The sequence below is a fragment of the Lycorma delicatula genome, chromosome 3, assembly GCF_047948215.1.
Source record: "Lycorma delicatula isolate Av1 chromosome 3, ASM4794821v1, whole genome shotgun sequence".
Taxonomy (NCBI): Eukaryota; Metazoa; Arthropoda; class Insecta; order Hemiptera; family Fulgoridae; genus Lycorma; species Lycorma delicatula.
Window position 1 is genome coordinate 27,463,714 of NC_134457.1, and position 17,285 is coordinate 27,480,998.

Genomic DNA, 17,285 nt, shown 5'->3' on the forward strand with positions numbered 1-17,285 from the left:
ACCAGGAACAGCCAAGCTAGGCATCATCAGACTTTTCTTAGCTCTAAATATACAATTACCTCGAGTACCACCTGTTATTCAATGTTATTACCTCCCTTGGTGGCTTTCTGTCGTACATTATTGCTTTAGAGTCTCGGTGAATAACAAAAAAAGAATATAAATCCGGTTATCTTACGAAATATATCTTTTGATATTGTAAATAGCGTGAATCCAGATACTATGATTTATACAGACGGCTTTAGAAACGACAATTCTGTTGGTTTTGCTTTTATGGTACCACCAGTATTTTCTTCGCGGAGCTGTTTGCGATTAACAAGGGCTTAAACGTACTTAGCCCAAATTCCGACACGTACTTGTTTGTTCAGATTCCACGAGTGCCTTGAAAGCCATCACTGATATGTATTCCAGACACTCTGTAGTCTGTGATAAACAGTCTATCATCTCTGAAGTGATTCAACGGAATAGAAGTGTGATCTTCTGCTGGATCCTCAGCCAGTATTGGAATTTCAGGCAATGAAAGCACTGATCGTAGGCTTGTGGCAGTCTCCTTTCATTAATCGCGTTGTTTTGAATGATACTGTCGGTTTTCTGAGGAGTGTGGTTCGTGATGAGCGGTAGAGTGAACGGAATGCTACAATCAACAATAATAAACTTCGACCAGTTAAGGGCACTGTTTCATCTGGAGCTCTTTATGTAGGAATAACTATCATGAGGAGGTTATTATTTGTGGTTTATATAATAGGGCACATTAGGCTCGCTCATAGATATCTGATGACTCAGACTGATGCACTCGTTTGTGTTCGCTGCGACTGCCAACTAACAGTATACACCACATACTTGTGGACTGTGTCTGTTATGCGACATTGCGTCGGAAGTTTAAACTACGGGCTAACATATTAAGTATCTTAGGAAACAATGCATCGATTTTGTCTAATATCCTAAGATTTCTTAAGGCTATACATCTGGATTCAAAAATGTGATTAATACTACAATAGTCTTTAAACGGTAATAATTTACTGTAATAATTTTATGTCCGGGTGCTAAAATTAACTGAGTTATTCCTCTTGGTATCGATTATTCTCCATCAGTAAAAACCCTAATCTCTCTGCCAAAAACACTCCTATGAAACAGCTCGGTTCTGGTAAGGGTAAGTCTTCCATTTTTATTATCCCCCCTTTTCCTTATCTTTATCCAATCGTACAAATTTCGATTCTGTAAATGCAATCTGACTTTGATAAGATCCGTGCTGGAGATATTAAGATCTTAAGAAGCAATACACCCTTCTAATGTAATGAGGAATAAACATGTTTGAGATTAAATAACAAAGCTGATTGTTGAGTGACACGAAGATACTATTATAAAAAGATCTAAAATAGCTAAAAATATCTCTCAGATAAATTTGAATTTCTTAATTCCTCCTAAATTACGAAACAGTTGTAAATAAGAAACAGGATTTGTAAAGCCACTATAGAATTGTAGGAATGGGACGGAAAATTCCAGTAAGAAGGGTCAATAAAGGTGAGGTGAGAAATAGATAAATTTATTTCATTTTGAGAAATAATCTATTTCTAATAATAATCTAATAATAATTATTTCTAATAATAATCTATTTCTCAAAATGAAATAAATTTTATTTCAGAGGATATTTATTAATCTAAATCTCTTCAGACTGATTTTATAAAATTTATATGTAAGATTAATCACACAAAATAATTATAGTTGATTTGATTATTATGGTGTGATTATGAAGTCTATGTATTAAAATCGATTTCATAAATTAAAGAATATTTTTCCGGAATAGTTTTCATCAACTATTTGATTCTCGTTGGCTGTATGAAATTAAGCAGCTTTAACTATATTAATCCTTTACTGCAGGGAATACCTCTAACTATTATCAACCTAATATTACCTATTATGATTATTATCTATCTGATAATGTACATGTTCGAAGCAGTCTTCATCAGCAATTCAATCGGTACATTCCGATCACATTATATGTTAATACCGTAAATGTTTATACAAATTAAACATTGATTGGTAGATAATAGTTTATGACTATTAAGACTACAATATGCTTACTGGATATTAATAAACATAATTCCGACGATATTTCATAGAAAACCCGAAACAGGGTCGTTATAATAATCTTTTTTTTCTTCTTGTATATTATGTATTATTTTACACACGTCCTCTATTAGTATCAAAATAAAATAAAAAAACTGAGAAAAACGTGTAATACTTTTCTAACATTGCTTATTTATTCTTATATATTGAAAAAATAACGATATGTGAAAATAAACCAAAAAAGTTTCCAAAATTAAGAAAAGATTGATATTTATAAATTTTTATCGGCTCTCCCACCCATAATATTACCCCAGAAATATTTCTTTTATTGGGTTACAACTATGCCTAGGAAGACATAGAAAATTATTTAAAAATACGCGATAAATGAAGAGAGTTGTTTTTGGGGAAGAGGAAATTTTGAGGCAATTTAAAAAAAAAAGTCAGAAAAGCTTGCAGGCATGTACAAATTTAATATAAAGTGGGGTTATGTTTGCAAAATTTTAAGAAAATTAACCCCAAAGAAACTATGTACCTCACCTTCTGGAGATATTGGCCCCAAAAGTTTACCAACAATAAACTAAATTGCCTTGATCGGCTTTTCCATCCGTACGTTATATTACCCCAAAAATATTTTTTTTGTCGGGCCACATGCACTACTGCTATTCCTAGGAAGACATAAAAAAATCGGTTAAAAAATATGAGTTTCTTCTGCAACTGCTTCATATGTACCAGTCTTTTTAGAAAATTTCATCAAAATCAGTTTATCTAATCAAAAGTTATCGGCTTCAAACACGTAAACACATTAACATAAGTGCGTACATTACTCCCCATTTCTTTTTTGTTTTTTGGGGGTTCCTGAGTCATGAAATGTCGAGGAATGAGAAAAACCCATATTACATTTTTTTGACTGATTATACTTTGCTTCTTGCTACATAACTTTAGAGCTATGAGACCAGGAAAGTAAAAATATGAACACAGTGAATGGTAAAGAATGACATGTTATTTAAAACAAAGAATTAAATAATTATTTCATACTTTAAAAAACTTAATTTCCACTTAAAGTAATTAATATTAATAAAAGATTATTATTATTTTTAATAATTAATAAGATTATATATACAATTAACCCATTGCATAAGAAGGGCGATAGGACAGACGTAAACAACCACAGAGGAATTTCCCTTTTACCGGTTGCATACAAAATCCTATCATCCTGCCTCTTAACTAAAACACAAGAATAGCAGGAACCATAACTATCAGAATATCAAGAAGCTTTAGACCTAACAGGTCATGCCCGAAACAGATTTTCAGCCTGAAAACGATAATCAAAATTAAAAACAACAGAAGCAAACCCATGATCTCCATATTTGTATATTTCAAAAAAGCCTACGACTCCGTAGACAGACAATCTCTTTTCCAAATTCTAGAAAAAAGAGGACTGGATCAGAAAACTCGAAGATTAATAGAACAAACATTAACTGGAGTTAATACAAAATAAAATTTATGGGCGAAATCTCAGAACCTTTTGAAATTACGACGTGAGTGATACAGGAGACGGACTCTCCCCCTTGCTATTTAACATCACATTGGACAAAGTGATGAAAGAGTGGGAAGATACACTCAAACAAAAATATTGGAAACCGATTTCACTGGTATTCGCGAAATTAAATTTAAGTATCCCTTACCTGGATACACTCACACTCAAGGAAGGTGCAGAAAAAGTGGGACTACAAATTTCGTTTGTAAAAACAGTATTCATCTGCTCCAGAATAGAAATCCCAAATTTAAACACAAAATATGGAGTAATAAATAAAGTCCCTCACTTTAAATTACGCCGAACAGCATTTATTACGCCGAACAGTTCTGAGAAACCAAGTCAATTGGACCGTCTGCAGAAGTTCAGGAAAGCTCTAGGTTTAGTGCAAAATCTCTACAAGAAATCCCTCTTACGCCAAACGAAAACCCGGCATTACAACAAGTTATTAAACCCACAGCATTAAATGCCAGTGAAAAATTGACCTTAAATAGGAAAACCGAAATAGAAGAAACAAATAAACAGGAAAGGAAGATTATAAGGAAAATATTGGGACCGAGACAAACTGAAGAAGGATACAACCGAACGAAATTGTTGAAACATACTCTAACATCGAAACTGACATAAGGAAAAGACGAATGAGATTCTTCGAACACCTTTGCAGGCTGGAAAACCTACTGACCAAAAGAATAATCGCGAACTTAACATCATTAAAAGTTGTAATCCCCTGGCTTGCAGAAACATGAAAGATTAGAACACGTCAGAATTACGCTGGAGGGGATCATAGAAAAAACACATACAGAAACAAAATAGATAGATGGGAAGTTAAACCAGAAGCGCCGAAGCTTAAACAACATCGTCCGAAATGGTCTGAAGAACGGAAGAAGGCCTTTTCCGAAACAATGAAAGAATTTTGGAGGGAAATGAAGAATGCCAAGCGAAAGAAATATGAATCATGAATGCTTAACGTCTTCCATTGGAAAGTTCTCGACTTATAATAATAATAAAAGATTATGTAACAATTTTGCACGGCAAAAATTCCCCTCATGTTAATATTTGTGACAATTTTGTATACCATATATCAACATTTTATCTTGTTATGACTTAAAAATATATTATTATGTACGCCATATAATTAATCTGTATAAAAATAATGTAAATAAACGGAAAGACTAAATATTCTATAAACCTGCTACGGAACGCTGTAGTTATTAGGCAAATACACTATGGGGAATTGTATCACGATATACTACAAACATATTTTTGTAAGAAACACAATTGTGATGAGGTATTCTGGTCTAAATAAACTATGATAGATTTTAGTTTTTGTTTATAAAAAACTGTATCGACCAACAGTAAATAAATTATGTTTATTTCACAGCTTAAAAATAACTCATTTATTTATTTGGGTCAAGCTACAATATCAGAAATCATTTAAACGCATCTTTGCCAGTGAAAGCAGGCTTCTTTTATTTACTATTACTTTAACTTAGAGCTTACTTACTTTAACTTTAACTAGAGCTGGGCTCTAGTAAATATATGCAGATTAGACTTTAGATTTAAAATTCGTTTATATAATAAACGTATTAATCACCTTATAAACTAATCTTAACAACGTACTATATGTTACTATGTATCTACGCACTATTATATAGTACGTTAGTACTATATATAACACTCCTATGTATTACGTATTGTAAAAATGTATTAATGTTCAAAATCAAGCCTTTCCAAATATGCTCACAGTAACCTTTTCCCTATACTACTGTCCCAAATCAGTCCCAGAAATATTGTCGTGAAATTTTTATTCACTTTGTGTTTTTAATTAATTTTCGTTTGTTTCTTAATTATCAATTACTTATTGTTTATTTTTAATTAATTAATTTATTAATTAAAATAATATAAAAAATATTAAACTCGGTAAAGATAAACTTATGTATCAGTTAGTAAATTTGAATTAAATATATGATGTAAATTTAAAAGTTAATCAGCATTTTAATTTAATATCGTATGTTTATACACAAGACTTTTGTGTTAAAAATCGTTGTAGCATTCTTCTACCATATTTTCAACAGTTTTATTTTAGCAGCATTTTATAAAAATTTAATTTTGCCTAGTTAAAAAATTTAATAGAAATAATATTCGTTCTACTTTTAAGAACATTTTTTTCTTTATATTTTCATTCTTTAACATGTTTTCTATATTACTTTATTTCGTAGTCTTTCGAAGTAGAATTACTGTAATTCGTTTAGTACTCGAATCAAAACATTGTTCATCGCTCAACCCAAATTCTTGATAGTTTGTTGTTATACAATATAACTTATTCATCCTGAGATGAGTAAAGTTTCCATTTACAAGTAAAATCCGCAGAGTAATAGATTTTGCAGCTTTAAAATTTATCGCTTTCAAACAGCACACAATTTTGATTATATATATTCATACACAAATACATACACTAACATCCATCTCTACCATTCTAAAAAAGCAAACAGAGAGAGAATCAAAATTTCACGGCAATACTTCTGGAACTGATCTAGGACATTAGTATAGGCTAAAGATTTCTGTAAACATATCTGGAAACGCTTCATTTTCAACTTATATCTAGCGAATTATTTTGTACTGATCTGCTCTAAGGATAAAATGAAACCACATTGTAATATAGGGACATACATTAAAGCCAAAGTTTAATATGTTATTTGAACTGAAAAACCGACAAGCCCAGAATCGTATCTCGTCCAGTAAATTTTAAGAATGATATTGAACAATTTTTAAAAAATTAGAGACCAAAAATATTATATTTTAAGGTTTGCCGTAAATTAATTTAGTAAAATTGCCAATAAAGAAATAAATATGTGGAGAATTAAATTTATTATTTATTTATTTATTTTACAAGTAAATAAAATTAAATTGGATAATTAAAGAAGTTAATTAAATATTACAATATTAATTAGAAACTTTCATAAGCCGTTTTGAAAAAAACATATCTACTGCAGCATTCCGTGGCGGCTTATAACCCTAAGAACCTGTACTGAAATGATACCTATGTAAAGCAAAAAACAGCATTGAAATCGGTCCAGTGGTTTTTGAGGAAAATGGTAACACACACACACACACAAACACAAACACCTCTTACTCCAAACACATATACCATCTCCATTCCGCGTGGGTAAAAACAGTCGATATGTGGCAGAAAAAGTTACGATTTTTAGCAGAGAAAAAAATCTTCTTTCGTAAGTGTGTAAACATATACGTACAAACACACATACATAAATTATTTTCCAAAACATGACTTTAAACTTAAGAAATCCTGTAGTTCATAAGATGCTCCGAGAGAAGGAAAAAAGGTAATTGTCAGAAATAAAATAATTCGGAATATATATATGATATTTTATATATATATATATATTTTATACGTATTCTAACCGAGAAAAATATCATCTAACAAACCTACGTACTTTCTATTTCTCTCTGTATATCGTATAATTTTATACGATGTATCCACGTTAATAAGGTTTATTTAAAGTAAAAAGAAACTGTCAGATAAATCTGCGTTTTAAATGATACCCGTTATATGTTTACACAATTTTTCTTTTCTTTTTTACACATTTAAAAATATATTTTTTATTAATGAATACTCGTATATATTAATGTAATATCATAAATTTGATAAGATTTATCTTAAAAGTAAATTCTAAAATTAAATTATCAATGATAATTCTAAAAATATAAAATATGTAAGACTTTCCTTTTTAAAATTTCTAGCAATAATTTAAAATAATTATATAAAAATACAAAAAAAAAAAAGGTGAACTTGTAAAATCTGTGATTTTAATTTATTAATATTTTAACCTTAAATCAAAAACATTATGCTTACTCTTTTCCCGTTAAAAGTTAACGTAAAAAAAATGTAGGATTTAGATAAAGTAGATTTATTTATTTATAAATGAGAAAAAACTCTTAGTTTAAAAGGTTTTACAAAAAAAAAAAGAAGCTATTAAGGACACTACTCTTTCTTTAATATATTATACAAGAATAAAGTTCTAAATTAAACTAGGAAAAATATTTAAACAAAGCATTCATAGATTATACAAAAATAAGTTTTTCTATCCATTTAAAAATTAAACATAATTTTAATCTTTATCTGATATAAAAATCAGTTAGTATTTTAATTAATTTTCAACAAAGTTAAACAGCATCTATTTAATTCTTAATATTATAAATAATTAAGACTCTGATAAAGAAATAATTTTGAAATTAAAAATAACTAATTTTTACTTATATATTTTACTTATGATGGATTAAAATTCTGTAATTTTTTATTTGAAAGGAGATCTCTACTTATTTTAGATACATACATCTTCAGTGTCTATTTTCTTTTATATGTATGCTAAATATATTGGATTATGATAGTCTATCTCTCTCATTGATTAGAGCTCTTGTAAATCCTCACTATGATTACTACTGCTCTGTTTACGTTGACACGACGTTTATACTTGTTGACATGCTTCAACGAATGTAGGATTTAAAACGTATAACTATATCAATGTGTGACATATAATCAACATCAATGGTTTACATCACATGAAACAAATTCAAGAATCTTTGTTATAGAACATATTCCAAAATAACAATGTAGAATGGCTATCGGACATTTCTAACGTGATGTTTCATATTCCTATATAATATAATATAGATTCTAACGGACATTTGCCGGTTGTTTAATTACATATTGTACATATTATTGTAATGGAGGATTATTACTAATATAAAGGATTTCTCTAGACGACATCCGATAATTAGTCAAGCTGAATTCATAAAAAATGTTCTCTTATTAAACAGAGAATACATGAAATATGGAGACTTATAGTACAAGTTAATTTTTTTATTATTGTATATAGATGAATGTGAACCATGTGTTCATAGAAAAATTTAAATTTTCTATTATTATTTCAGTCTTGTTCTAGAAGGTAATTTTATTATGCATTTTTCACTATGTATATTATTCTGTGGAAAAAAATTGTAGTTGAAACACTCAAGTTAAAAATTATAAATTTGATTGTACATATATAAGTAAAACGGAAATTTAAGTACAATCTCTAATTTTACGTATAGTTAAAATTAATTACAGAAATAAATTTTTATTTTATATTATTTGAAAATAATTAAGCAAGGATTTAAATGAAAGATCGTATTACGACTTGTTGCACTTACTATCCAGTTCATTTATCAGCTTATCATTTATCAGCTTATTCAGATTATCAGATTCAAAAATACATCCAATTCTCCCAACCCTATGATTATCTATATAAACAAATTTATCAAAATATCTTCTCTTTATAATCAACAACAATAACACAACAGGAATATATAAATTAAAATAAAAAATGTAAAGTTTTTCATTTTAGTGATTTGCGATTTTTATTTCGGACAATTTTTAAACACCCCCAAGGCAACCGGTTCTCGCAGTTAAGCAAAACTCAGTCACCTTGAAGTGTCGTGGTAGCAGTTTGTCCTCCCTGATTAACGTCATGTTGAGGTCTTCCCATCGGGGTCCCCCTAATTTCATAAAAGGAATGCCAACTTCCCCTTCTGGATAGCCGGCACTCCCTTCCACTAGGAGGCTATTCTTCCCAGCCATAACCTATTAGGCTACCAGGCAGCGCGTTTCGCATGCCCTTCACTACACGCGGCTCTCACACATTCCGAGGGTCCCCAATGCCATCATCAGTGAATCTCGAGCCTTCTACTCTTGCATCTGGTTGGACCAAAACTCCCTAGGCACAGAGTCTATCTTCCTGTTCCTATACGTCGCAACGTTTTGACCCCCGTTCTTCTGTTTTTTTTTCTAATACAACGCTGTTGGCTTTAATTTCGTATACTGCTGAAATCTACCTCATGATTATGGATAAATCCACTGCCATCATGTGGCTATGATGAATGCTCACTTGAGGGCTTCATTTTCTTTTAGCAGAGTAGTACTTATCTGGGCACATAGCACTTACACATGTTCAAGATTTTCTAGACATATATAAAACATTTTTAAACAGAGCATAAGACTCATATTAGTTTTAGCACATCACGGTTCAAGACATCATATTACAACATATTAGAACAAATTATTACATATTTCAACAAGACTTAAACTAAACTTAACATAATATATATATATGACATAAATTCATCAATTGGCCATCGACTTGATCACCACCGTCGGAGTGTTATGTGCTCCCATAAGTGCCCTATACCATATGACTCCGTCATGGTTATTTACATTGACCATAACAAGCGGCACGTGTGGTCCGTTCAACGCATTAATTGCAAGTACAATTACATTTATATATACACATTAAATATTAATCCATATTATACTAGTTCTAAAAAAGCTTATATCTAACACAGAGAAAATAATTCAGATCACGTTACATCTTGCTACAATTACCATTTGACAATATATGGGAAACATATCCCTTCTGCAGTTGATGTACACTTGGCCTTGTAACTATCGTGTAATTTTAATACTAGAAACTAGGTCCTGTGCATCTGCGTTTTGGGATTACAAAAAATCCAGATATCAAGAAACAAAAAAAAAAAAAAAATTAAAATTATTATATATTTTTAGGACGATAGAAAAAAAATATATAAAAAAGACTACTACAAATGTTATATAAAACTGAAATTTTCCTAACTCTCAAATAAAAGCAACAATAGAACTGATTTTGAACATTTTCAACGGGGATAAATAAACATAAGTAAAAAAAATCCTGTTGTTTTAAATACTTTTAATAAGTGAAGTTTATTTCAGGTACAAAAAGTTTAATTCCTAAATAAATAACGTACATTTATCTACTAAAATCTCTAATCGTAATAAAATAAAATTTCAATAAAATGCCCAAGAATCTCTTCAAAGTAGTAAAAATCTATAACTCAATGTCCATTTCGATTTTTCTTTGTAGTTAATTTCTGTAAACTATTAGTTAGCTTTCTATATGTTATTTAATTAAAATAGTTGACTTTCCTAAAATGCTATATTTTTTAGAAATTTGTATTTTATTGTACTATCATCTATTTATCTATTTCTTAAGCCGATTGAATTAAATTCAATTCCATTAATAAATAAAAATTTTTAAGATATTTTATTTTTAGCGCAATTCTATCAACCGTATTTTTTTGTAAGCTTTCAGAAAATTTAAAAAGAAAAATGAAATTAAAGTACAAACAGTACATTAATTTCTGTTTTACCACCATAAAAGGATAAGGAGCTTTTGATATTTTACCAAGGTCGTTTGGAAAGTTCTCGGCCTGATACAGAGTTGACACAAGTATGACCAATGACTATGATATTTATCAAATAGGATTCTTGGATGGCGTACTGCGACAAATGATTATGAAATTTGTCAAGAATAATCCTTTAGATGGCGTGCTGTTAAGTTACGGATATTAATTTCAGTTGTTTGTTTGTGGCGATTGAGTAAAGCAAAAGAGTTCTGAAATTTTATGAAAAAAAAAAATAAATAAAATTTTAGCAGTTAAAAAGTTACTTTGTTTTAAAATTTTTAACGCTGATGGACAAACAAACAAAGTTTCATTCCACTTTAAAGGACATTTTTCTTTCGTTTTAGACGGTAAAAAAGTGGGCTGCGAATATAAACGTGGTCATAATTAATTCAAGATGATATAAGGCTTGGCACGTCAAAAAACCGCTACTATGACGAAACCATTACAAAAATTGACAATACCGTACTAAATGAAGGTACGCAAGCTTGCTAAATTTGCAAGCATCTTAATAGACCGTGTCCACTATTATTTTCTACGATGTTTTGGGTATGAAAAAGCTTTCCCACGGATGGGTGCCGCGTTTGTTAATCGGTAGAGAAAAAATACATTTGACTTAACACTTCTCAAGAGTGTTTAAACTCGAGGATGTTTAAACGCGATTACGTTAATTTTCTTGGACGGTTTATAACAATAGATAAAACATGGAATTACAATTACACATTACATACCAAACAGAAGAAGGAGCAGGCGAAAGTGCGACAAAAAAGGCGAAAATGTTCCCATCTGAAGAAAAAGTTATGGGTCCGGTTTTTTTTAAATTCTCGGGTTGTGATCTCATAAACTACCTGGAAGAAGAAGAACCAACAACGGGAAGTATTGCGCTTTACTTCTGCCTGCTGAAGGGTTAAACGTCTACATCTGGACAAAAAGAAAGTGCTCCTTCACCACTATAATGAACCTGCACATAAGTCTCGGGTTGTTGCTGTTAAATTCCATGACCTGTGCTTTCAACTGGTCTCATTTGGGTCATATTCACGGGATTTTACGTCCAGCGATTACTTCCTCTTCTCAAACTTGAAGAAATGACTCATTGGACAACCCCTTAAATCATTCACCTTAAATGAGGATGACATCGCTGAGACATCGCTTATTTTGTAGAACTGGACAAATCGTACTATAATGAGAGTATAAAGAAGTTGGAAACTCAATGGTTTGAATATATTGAACTGTAACATGACTACGGTGAAGTATAAAAAAAAAACATCGAAACATCCTGTGTTATTGGTCAGGCCGAGGCCTTTTTGAACGATCCTCGCAGGTGGTTAATGCAAAACGCAAAATAAATCAAGGTACAACAAACATTTCTTTTAAGTAAAGTTCCACAATATTCGCCCTTTGAAAAGAATCAAATAAAAATTAAAACCCTGTTATTATATTACGTGGACGAAATAGTGAAATTTTACTTTTAAATATTTCCTCTACATTGTTTTAAATGTGTAAAGAAACAACATAAATAATAAAAAAGGTATATTTTTATGTTTTATTTTTAATAAAATTGATTAACAAAAAAATCAAGACCAAATTAATGAGATTTCCCTTTTTATACTTTCTTGTACTTACCGAATCGGTGGGAAATTCATTAGTCTTTAGATCAGTCTGGACCAGGGGGTCAAGATGTCTTGAGTGCGAGCGGGCCAAGGGACAATGGGTAGCAGAAAGACACCACTCCCACATAGCACAGCCCGCACTCTCGTTGTTCGTCTGAAAAACACAAAAATGGCAGACCTTAATATTTCATTTTTTCACTTTTTTACGTTGATTAGTTACTTGGGGCATGCAGAACTGAAAAATCTGTGAAAGGTTTCATAACCTTATCGCCAAAACATAAATTGTATTATGAAAATGAATTAGCCTCATAATTTTTGTTTTAATAAAATTCCTGATGTTAGAAAAAATGAAGTTATATTTTATGGGAAAAAATATAATAATATATTTTAATTATAATTATCAGAGTAATGTTACAACGCTTAAAAGGTTTACATTAATACAAAATATGTTTGGAGCATTTTAATAAAAAAACACTAAATTAGAATTCACTGTTAATAAATACACAAAAACATTTTTCGTAACAGAAAAATATAGTTCGCAAATTAATATACGAAATGGTCAAAGGCGAATCCAGATTGTAATTTTAGGGGTCAGCTATTCTTGTCCTTTTATTTAGCGGATGGCTCTTAAGGAAACTTCTTACCAATACTTCATGTTTTGAAGTTGTTAACTACGCGTCTATTAACCAGCAGTAATACGAACTTTAAAAATAAGAGAATTAACTGAGATAAGAATGAAGTTTTCTATTCTTATCTCAGTATTTTTGATTAAATTTTTCTTATTGTAAAACATAAATTAATTCATTACAATCTCCTACTTAGAAAATTTTCAAATAAGCAACGAACATTGGGTCCAACAAGTCTAGAAAATTATTGTTGAATTGTTGACGTTCACTTTTAATTTAACTGGGCTGTATGTATTTTTCGATAAAGAATTAATAGTGCATATTTTGTGACATATAAACAAAGAACTGCATATAATTTAAATAATTTCTAAAAGCGTAAGACGATCCAATTGAATAAACGAACTAATTACTTATTCAGAAAGTACTATAATTTTATAATATACTGTTAGAATATTTATTTAAACCAATTATGATTATCTATTTAGCAATGTAATTGTTACGACATACTCGCATAAAATGATACAGAATGAAAACGGTTTACTAGCAGACTGTGACTTAATAGTGCTACATAACGATGAAAATTATTATTGTTGAATCGTTGACATTAACTTTTAATTTAACTGGGCTGTATGTATTTTTCCGCGTAAACCGTTGAAAATGTTTTACAATTACTTTATAAATTAAATTAAGAAATAACACTTTACCTGTTAGATTTATATTTAGTCCTTTTATTTACATGGTTAATTTTTTTAGCATTATGAATTAATTCATCAAAAAAGCTTACAAAAGCTTGTAAGTGGGAATTGAAAACGGGATTTTGTAGTGAATGAAAAATCCAATGCCTGACTGGGATTCGAACCAGGAACCTCAGGATGAAAGACCGAAATGCTACCACTCCGCCACAAAGGCCGGCAATTTTTTATACCACTAAAGTTTTTAGAGATGGTATCTGTCCAAATGGTAACTTTCCTATGGATCGTTCTAACAATAGAAGAATAGAAAATAAACAAGAATGTTTTCCGTTCAAAAATTAATTTTATTTTAAATGTTGGATTAATCTATTTTAATTAGTGTTATCTTACTAAAGTTTAGCTGATGAACGTTGACCACTCTCAGATCAATAAGTCCTGAAAAAACTGACTTCACTCTTTGTGGTTGAGTTGAATCTCAACCATAAAAAATTTATTTCAAGAGTTAACATCCTCTAACTGCATTTAGACTTTCTACATTATCAAGGAAGAGTATTTATCAAAGTTGGGTTGTCAATTTTAGCCTTAACAAACGGATATTTTAAATTCAACTAGCGATTTACCAAACACTGCAAAATCTAAATTTCACAACATATATATTAACGATTTTGGTCACATTTCTATAATCCCTAAAATGTTTATAATAAAGCATAAATTACAACTATTCTTTATAAAGCAGTTTGCCCTTTCAGATAAGTATTTTTCTACTAATAGTATAGATTTATTGACAAAATCCTTTTTTGAGAATATTGTAATGTGGAAATACATATAATCATATTTTCGCGATGGAAAGTAAGATTTTAATGTTTTATTCATTAAAATAATTTTTTTTTTTAATTTTTACCAGACTTCAAAAAAGGATGTTACTCGTATCTAGTCCCTCAGAGCTCTGTACTGAGCCCTATGTTGTATTCCATGATCGCTGTGGACTTCCAGCCTTGGAGGTTTCCATCGTCACCACATTTTCCGATGACACTACTATCCTGCCCGTAAAAGAAAACACTGACCAAGCCTCACGAGACCTATAAATAGCACTAGACCGTGTCTGCGCGTGGCAGAAAAGATGGTGCATTACGGTTAATAAAGATAAATCGAAGCATGCCATACTCGCTATGCGGAAGGGTGACTGTCTAATTACAAGGATTATTCTATTTCATCAAAGTACAAACTGTCCCAGTTTGTACTTTGATGGTGTCTTGATCCCACAAACAGAGACTTTGCAGTATCTAGGACTTCATCTGGATCGGCCTTTGATTTGGAAGTGTCACGCGAGGATGAAGAGAAAACAACTAAATGCAAGGTATAGGGAACTTCATTGGTTGCTACGAAGAAACTCAGGCCTCACGTTATCCAACAAGATATTAATTTACAAGGCTATCCTGTGGCGTTGTGGGGAACAGCTAGTAACACTGAAATTAAACATGCTCCCAAAACAAAATAACGATGGCAATTGCTGAAGCACCATCGTTCACGAAGAATGATGAAATTCACGATCATCTAGAGTTTCCGTCAGTTCGTGATGTTGCACAGCGGTGCAATGTTAAACACCAACAAAGACTTAAAAATCACGTCAATCACTTTGCAATTAGTCTACTCGATAACAGCAGGAACATCCGATGGTTGAAACGTGCCCATGTACCAACTTAGGGTCTACGTGACAGTTTGAAATTTGACAACGCCAAATCTAGTAGTATTGTTTTTATTTTTATCTTTATTATTAATGTTTGATTTCTATGGACTTCGAGGTGTTGAGATTAATATTTTTAAGATGTAGGACTGGACTTGAAATTTCATATTGGACTTTCAGATTACTTGTAACTATTTTTGTGAATTACTTATTTTGGGAGTTCCTTAAGAACCCCCTTATCACATGCTTTTTATCAAGAGGCTTACTTATGTGGCTCCACTTGGACAGCCGATTGTAATTATAGTTGTTGAACAACAACAAAAAAAAAACTCGTATCTTGATCTGTATGATTTCAAAAAAAAAGTTGCTTTAAGCATTACACTCCCAATTAAATGTAACAATGTAGATGAAGTTTTTTGTCTTTAAATTCCTAAGCTAGTTCCGCATTAAGTTTATTTCGTATAATTTAAATACAACATGAATCTCGTAGATAATTTTTTTTTTTTTAATAATAATAATATTACTCTTTCAGCAAAAGTAGTTACAATAGCTATATTAAGGGGGAAAGTCTGGTGATTATGTCAAAAATTGGGTATCGTGAGTTTTTTGAATATATATACGTTTTAGGGTCAAACTAGTTCATATAGACCAAAAAACATAACTGTGTATGTTTGTATGTTCACAGTTTGTGTCGCACTACTTTCGACCTTATATCTAAGGATTGTCCAAACTGATTTTCTTTAAATTTCGCTCAAATATTTCTATATATAGGGATTTGATTATATATTTTTTTAAATTCGTTAAGAATTGCGAACAAACCATTTTCGATTTTCTTTACAGAAAATTTTATTAAAGCTAATTTTTTACATAAAATGCACATGTAAATAATCCAGTAAACCAGGTAAAATAATCATAGCTTTTCTTTATTAAAAAAAATCAACCCTAGCTCTTAAAATTGAAATATATGTTTTTTGTTCTATCTCCCTTCGGTTTAAATATTTTTCAACAATTTTTTGAAAGTTTATGCTTTATATTTAAAATTATCAAGATATGTTTACTATAATTTTTTTAATTATAGACCCTGGATCTAAAAGCAAAAAAAAAAATGTTGAAAATTTAATTTTTCTTATTTTAGCCTTTAATGAAGGGAGTGTTAGATTTAAATTATAAAGCTTAACTTATATATGAATTTTGTTTTTAGAAAATATCTTAGAATTTATTACCCACCTCTAAAAAAACATATATTCTGTATTTTTGCTTTTTAGTTAAAATTTTTTAATTTTTATTATTAATAACCGGGATAGTCACAGAATAAACTTTATTATTTTGCGATAAATTTGAGCTCACCCCTATCGCTTAAAATTGAATTACGTGTTTTTTGTTCTTTAAATTTATCTCCCTTCCGTTAAAATATATTTCAAAAATATTTTGAAAGTTTATACTTTATATATATAGTTATCAAGAAATGTTGATAATCTTATTAAAATTGTAAATCCCAGACCTAAATTACAAAAAAGGTTTTTGAACATTTTATTTTTCATATTTAAGTCTTTATTGAAGGAGATATTCTGTATTAAACTGTTAGATTTTGAGAAAGCATTACTTAAGCAAATTTATTAAGCTTAACCTACATACGAATATTTTTAGAGAAACCTTTCTTAAAATTTATTCCTCACCTCTATAAAATATTTCTGTTTTTTTCTTTTTGCTCTAATTCTTTTAATCTTTGTTATTAATTTTTTTTTGTATTTTTCTTTATCATGTAAAGAGCTATTAAAATAAAGTAAATTTTTTTCATTACTA

At 30.1% G+C, this 17,285-nt stretch overlaps 1 protein-coding gene across 8 annotated transcripts in view; it reads right to left on the minus strand.

Annotated features, from left to right (window-relative positions):
- The window catches only part of LOC142321485 (high affinity cAMP-specific and IBMX-insensitive 3',5'-cyclic phosphodiesterase 8-like), a 1,158,933-nt gene that overhangs the window by 294,710 nt on the left and 846,938 nt on the right, over positions 1 to 17,285 (minus strand). For 7 of the 8 annotated variants that reach the window (XM_075359602.1, XM_075359603.1, XM_075359607.1 and 4 more), the window contains one exon: positions 12,494 to 12,634. The exons of the other annotated variant lie outside the window; for it this stretch is intronic. In XM_075359602.1, coding sequence (XP_075215717.1) covers positions 12,494 to 12,634 — 141 coding nt within the window. The remainder of the gene's footprint in view (positions 1 to 12,493; positions 12,635 to 17,285) is intronic. 8 annotated transcript variants of the gene reach the window in all.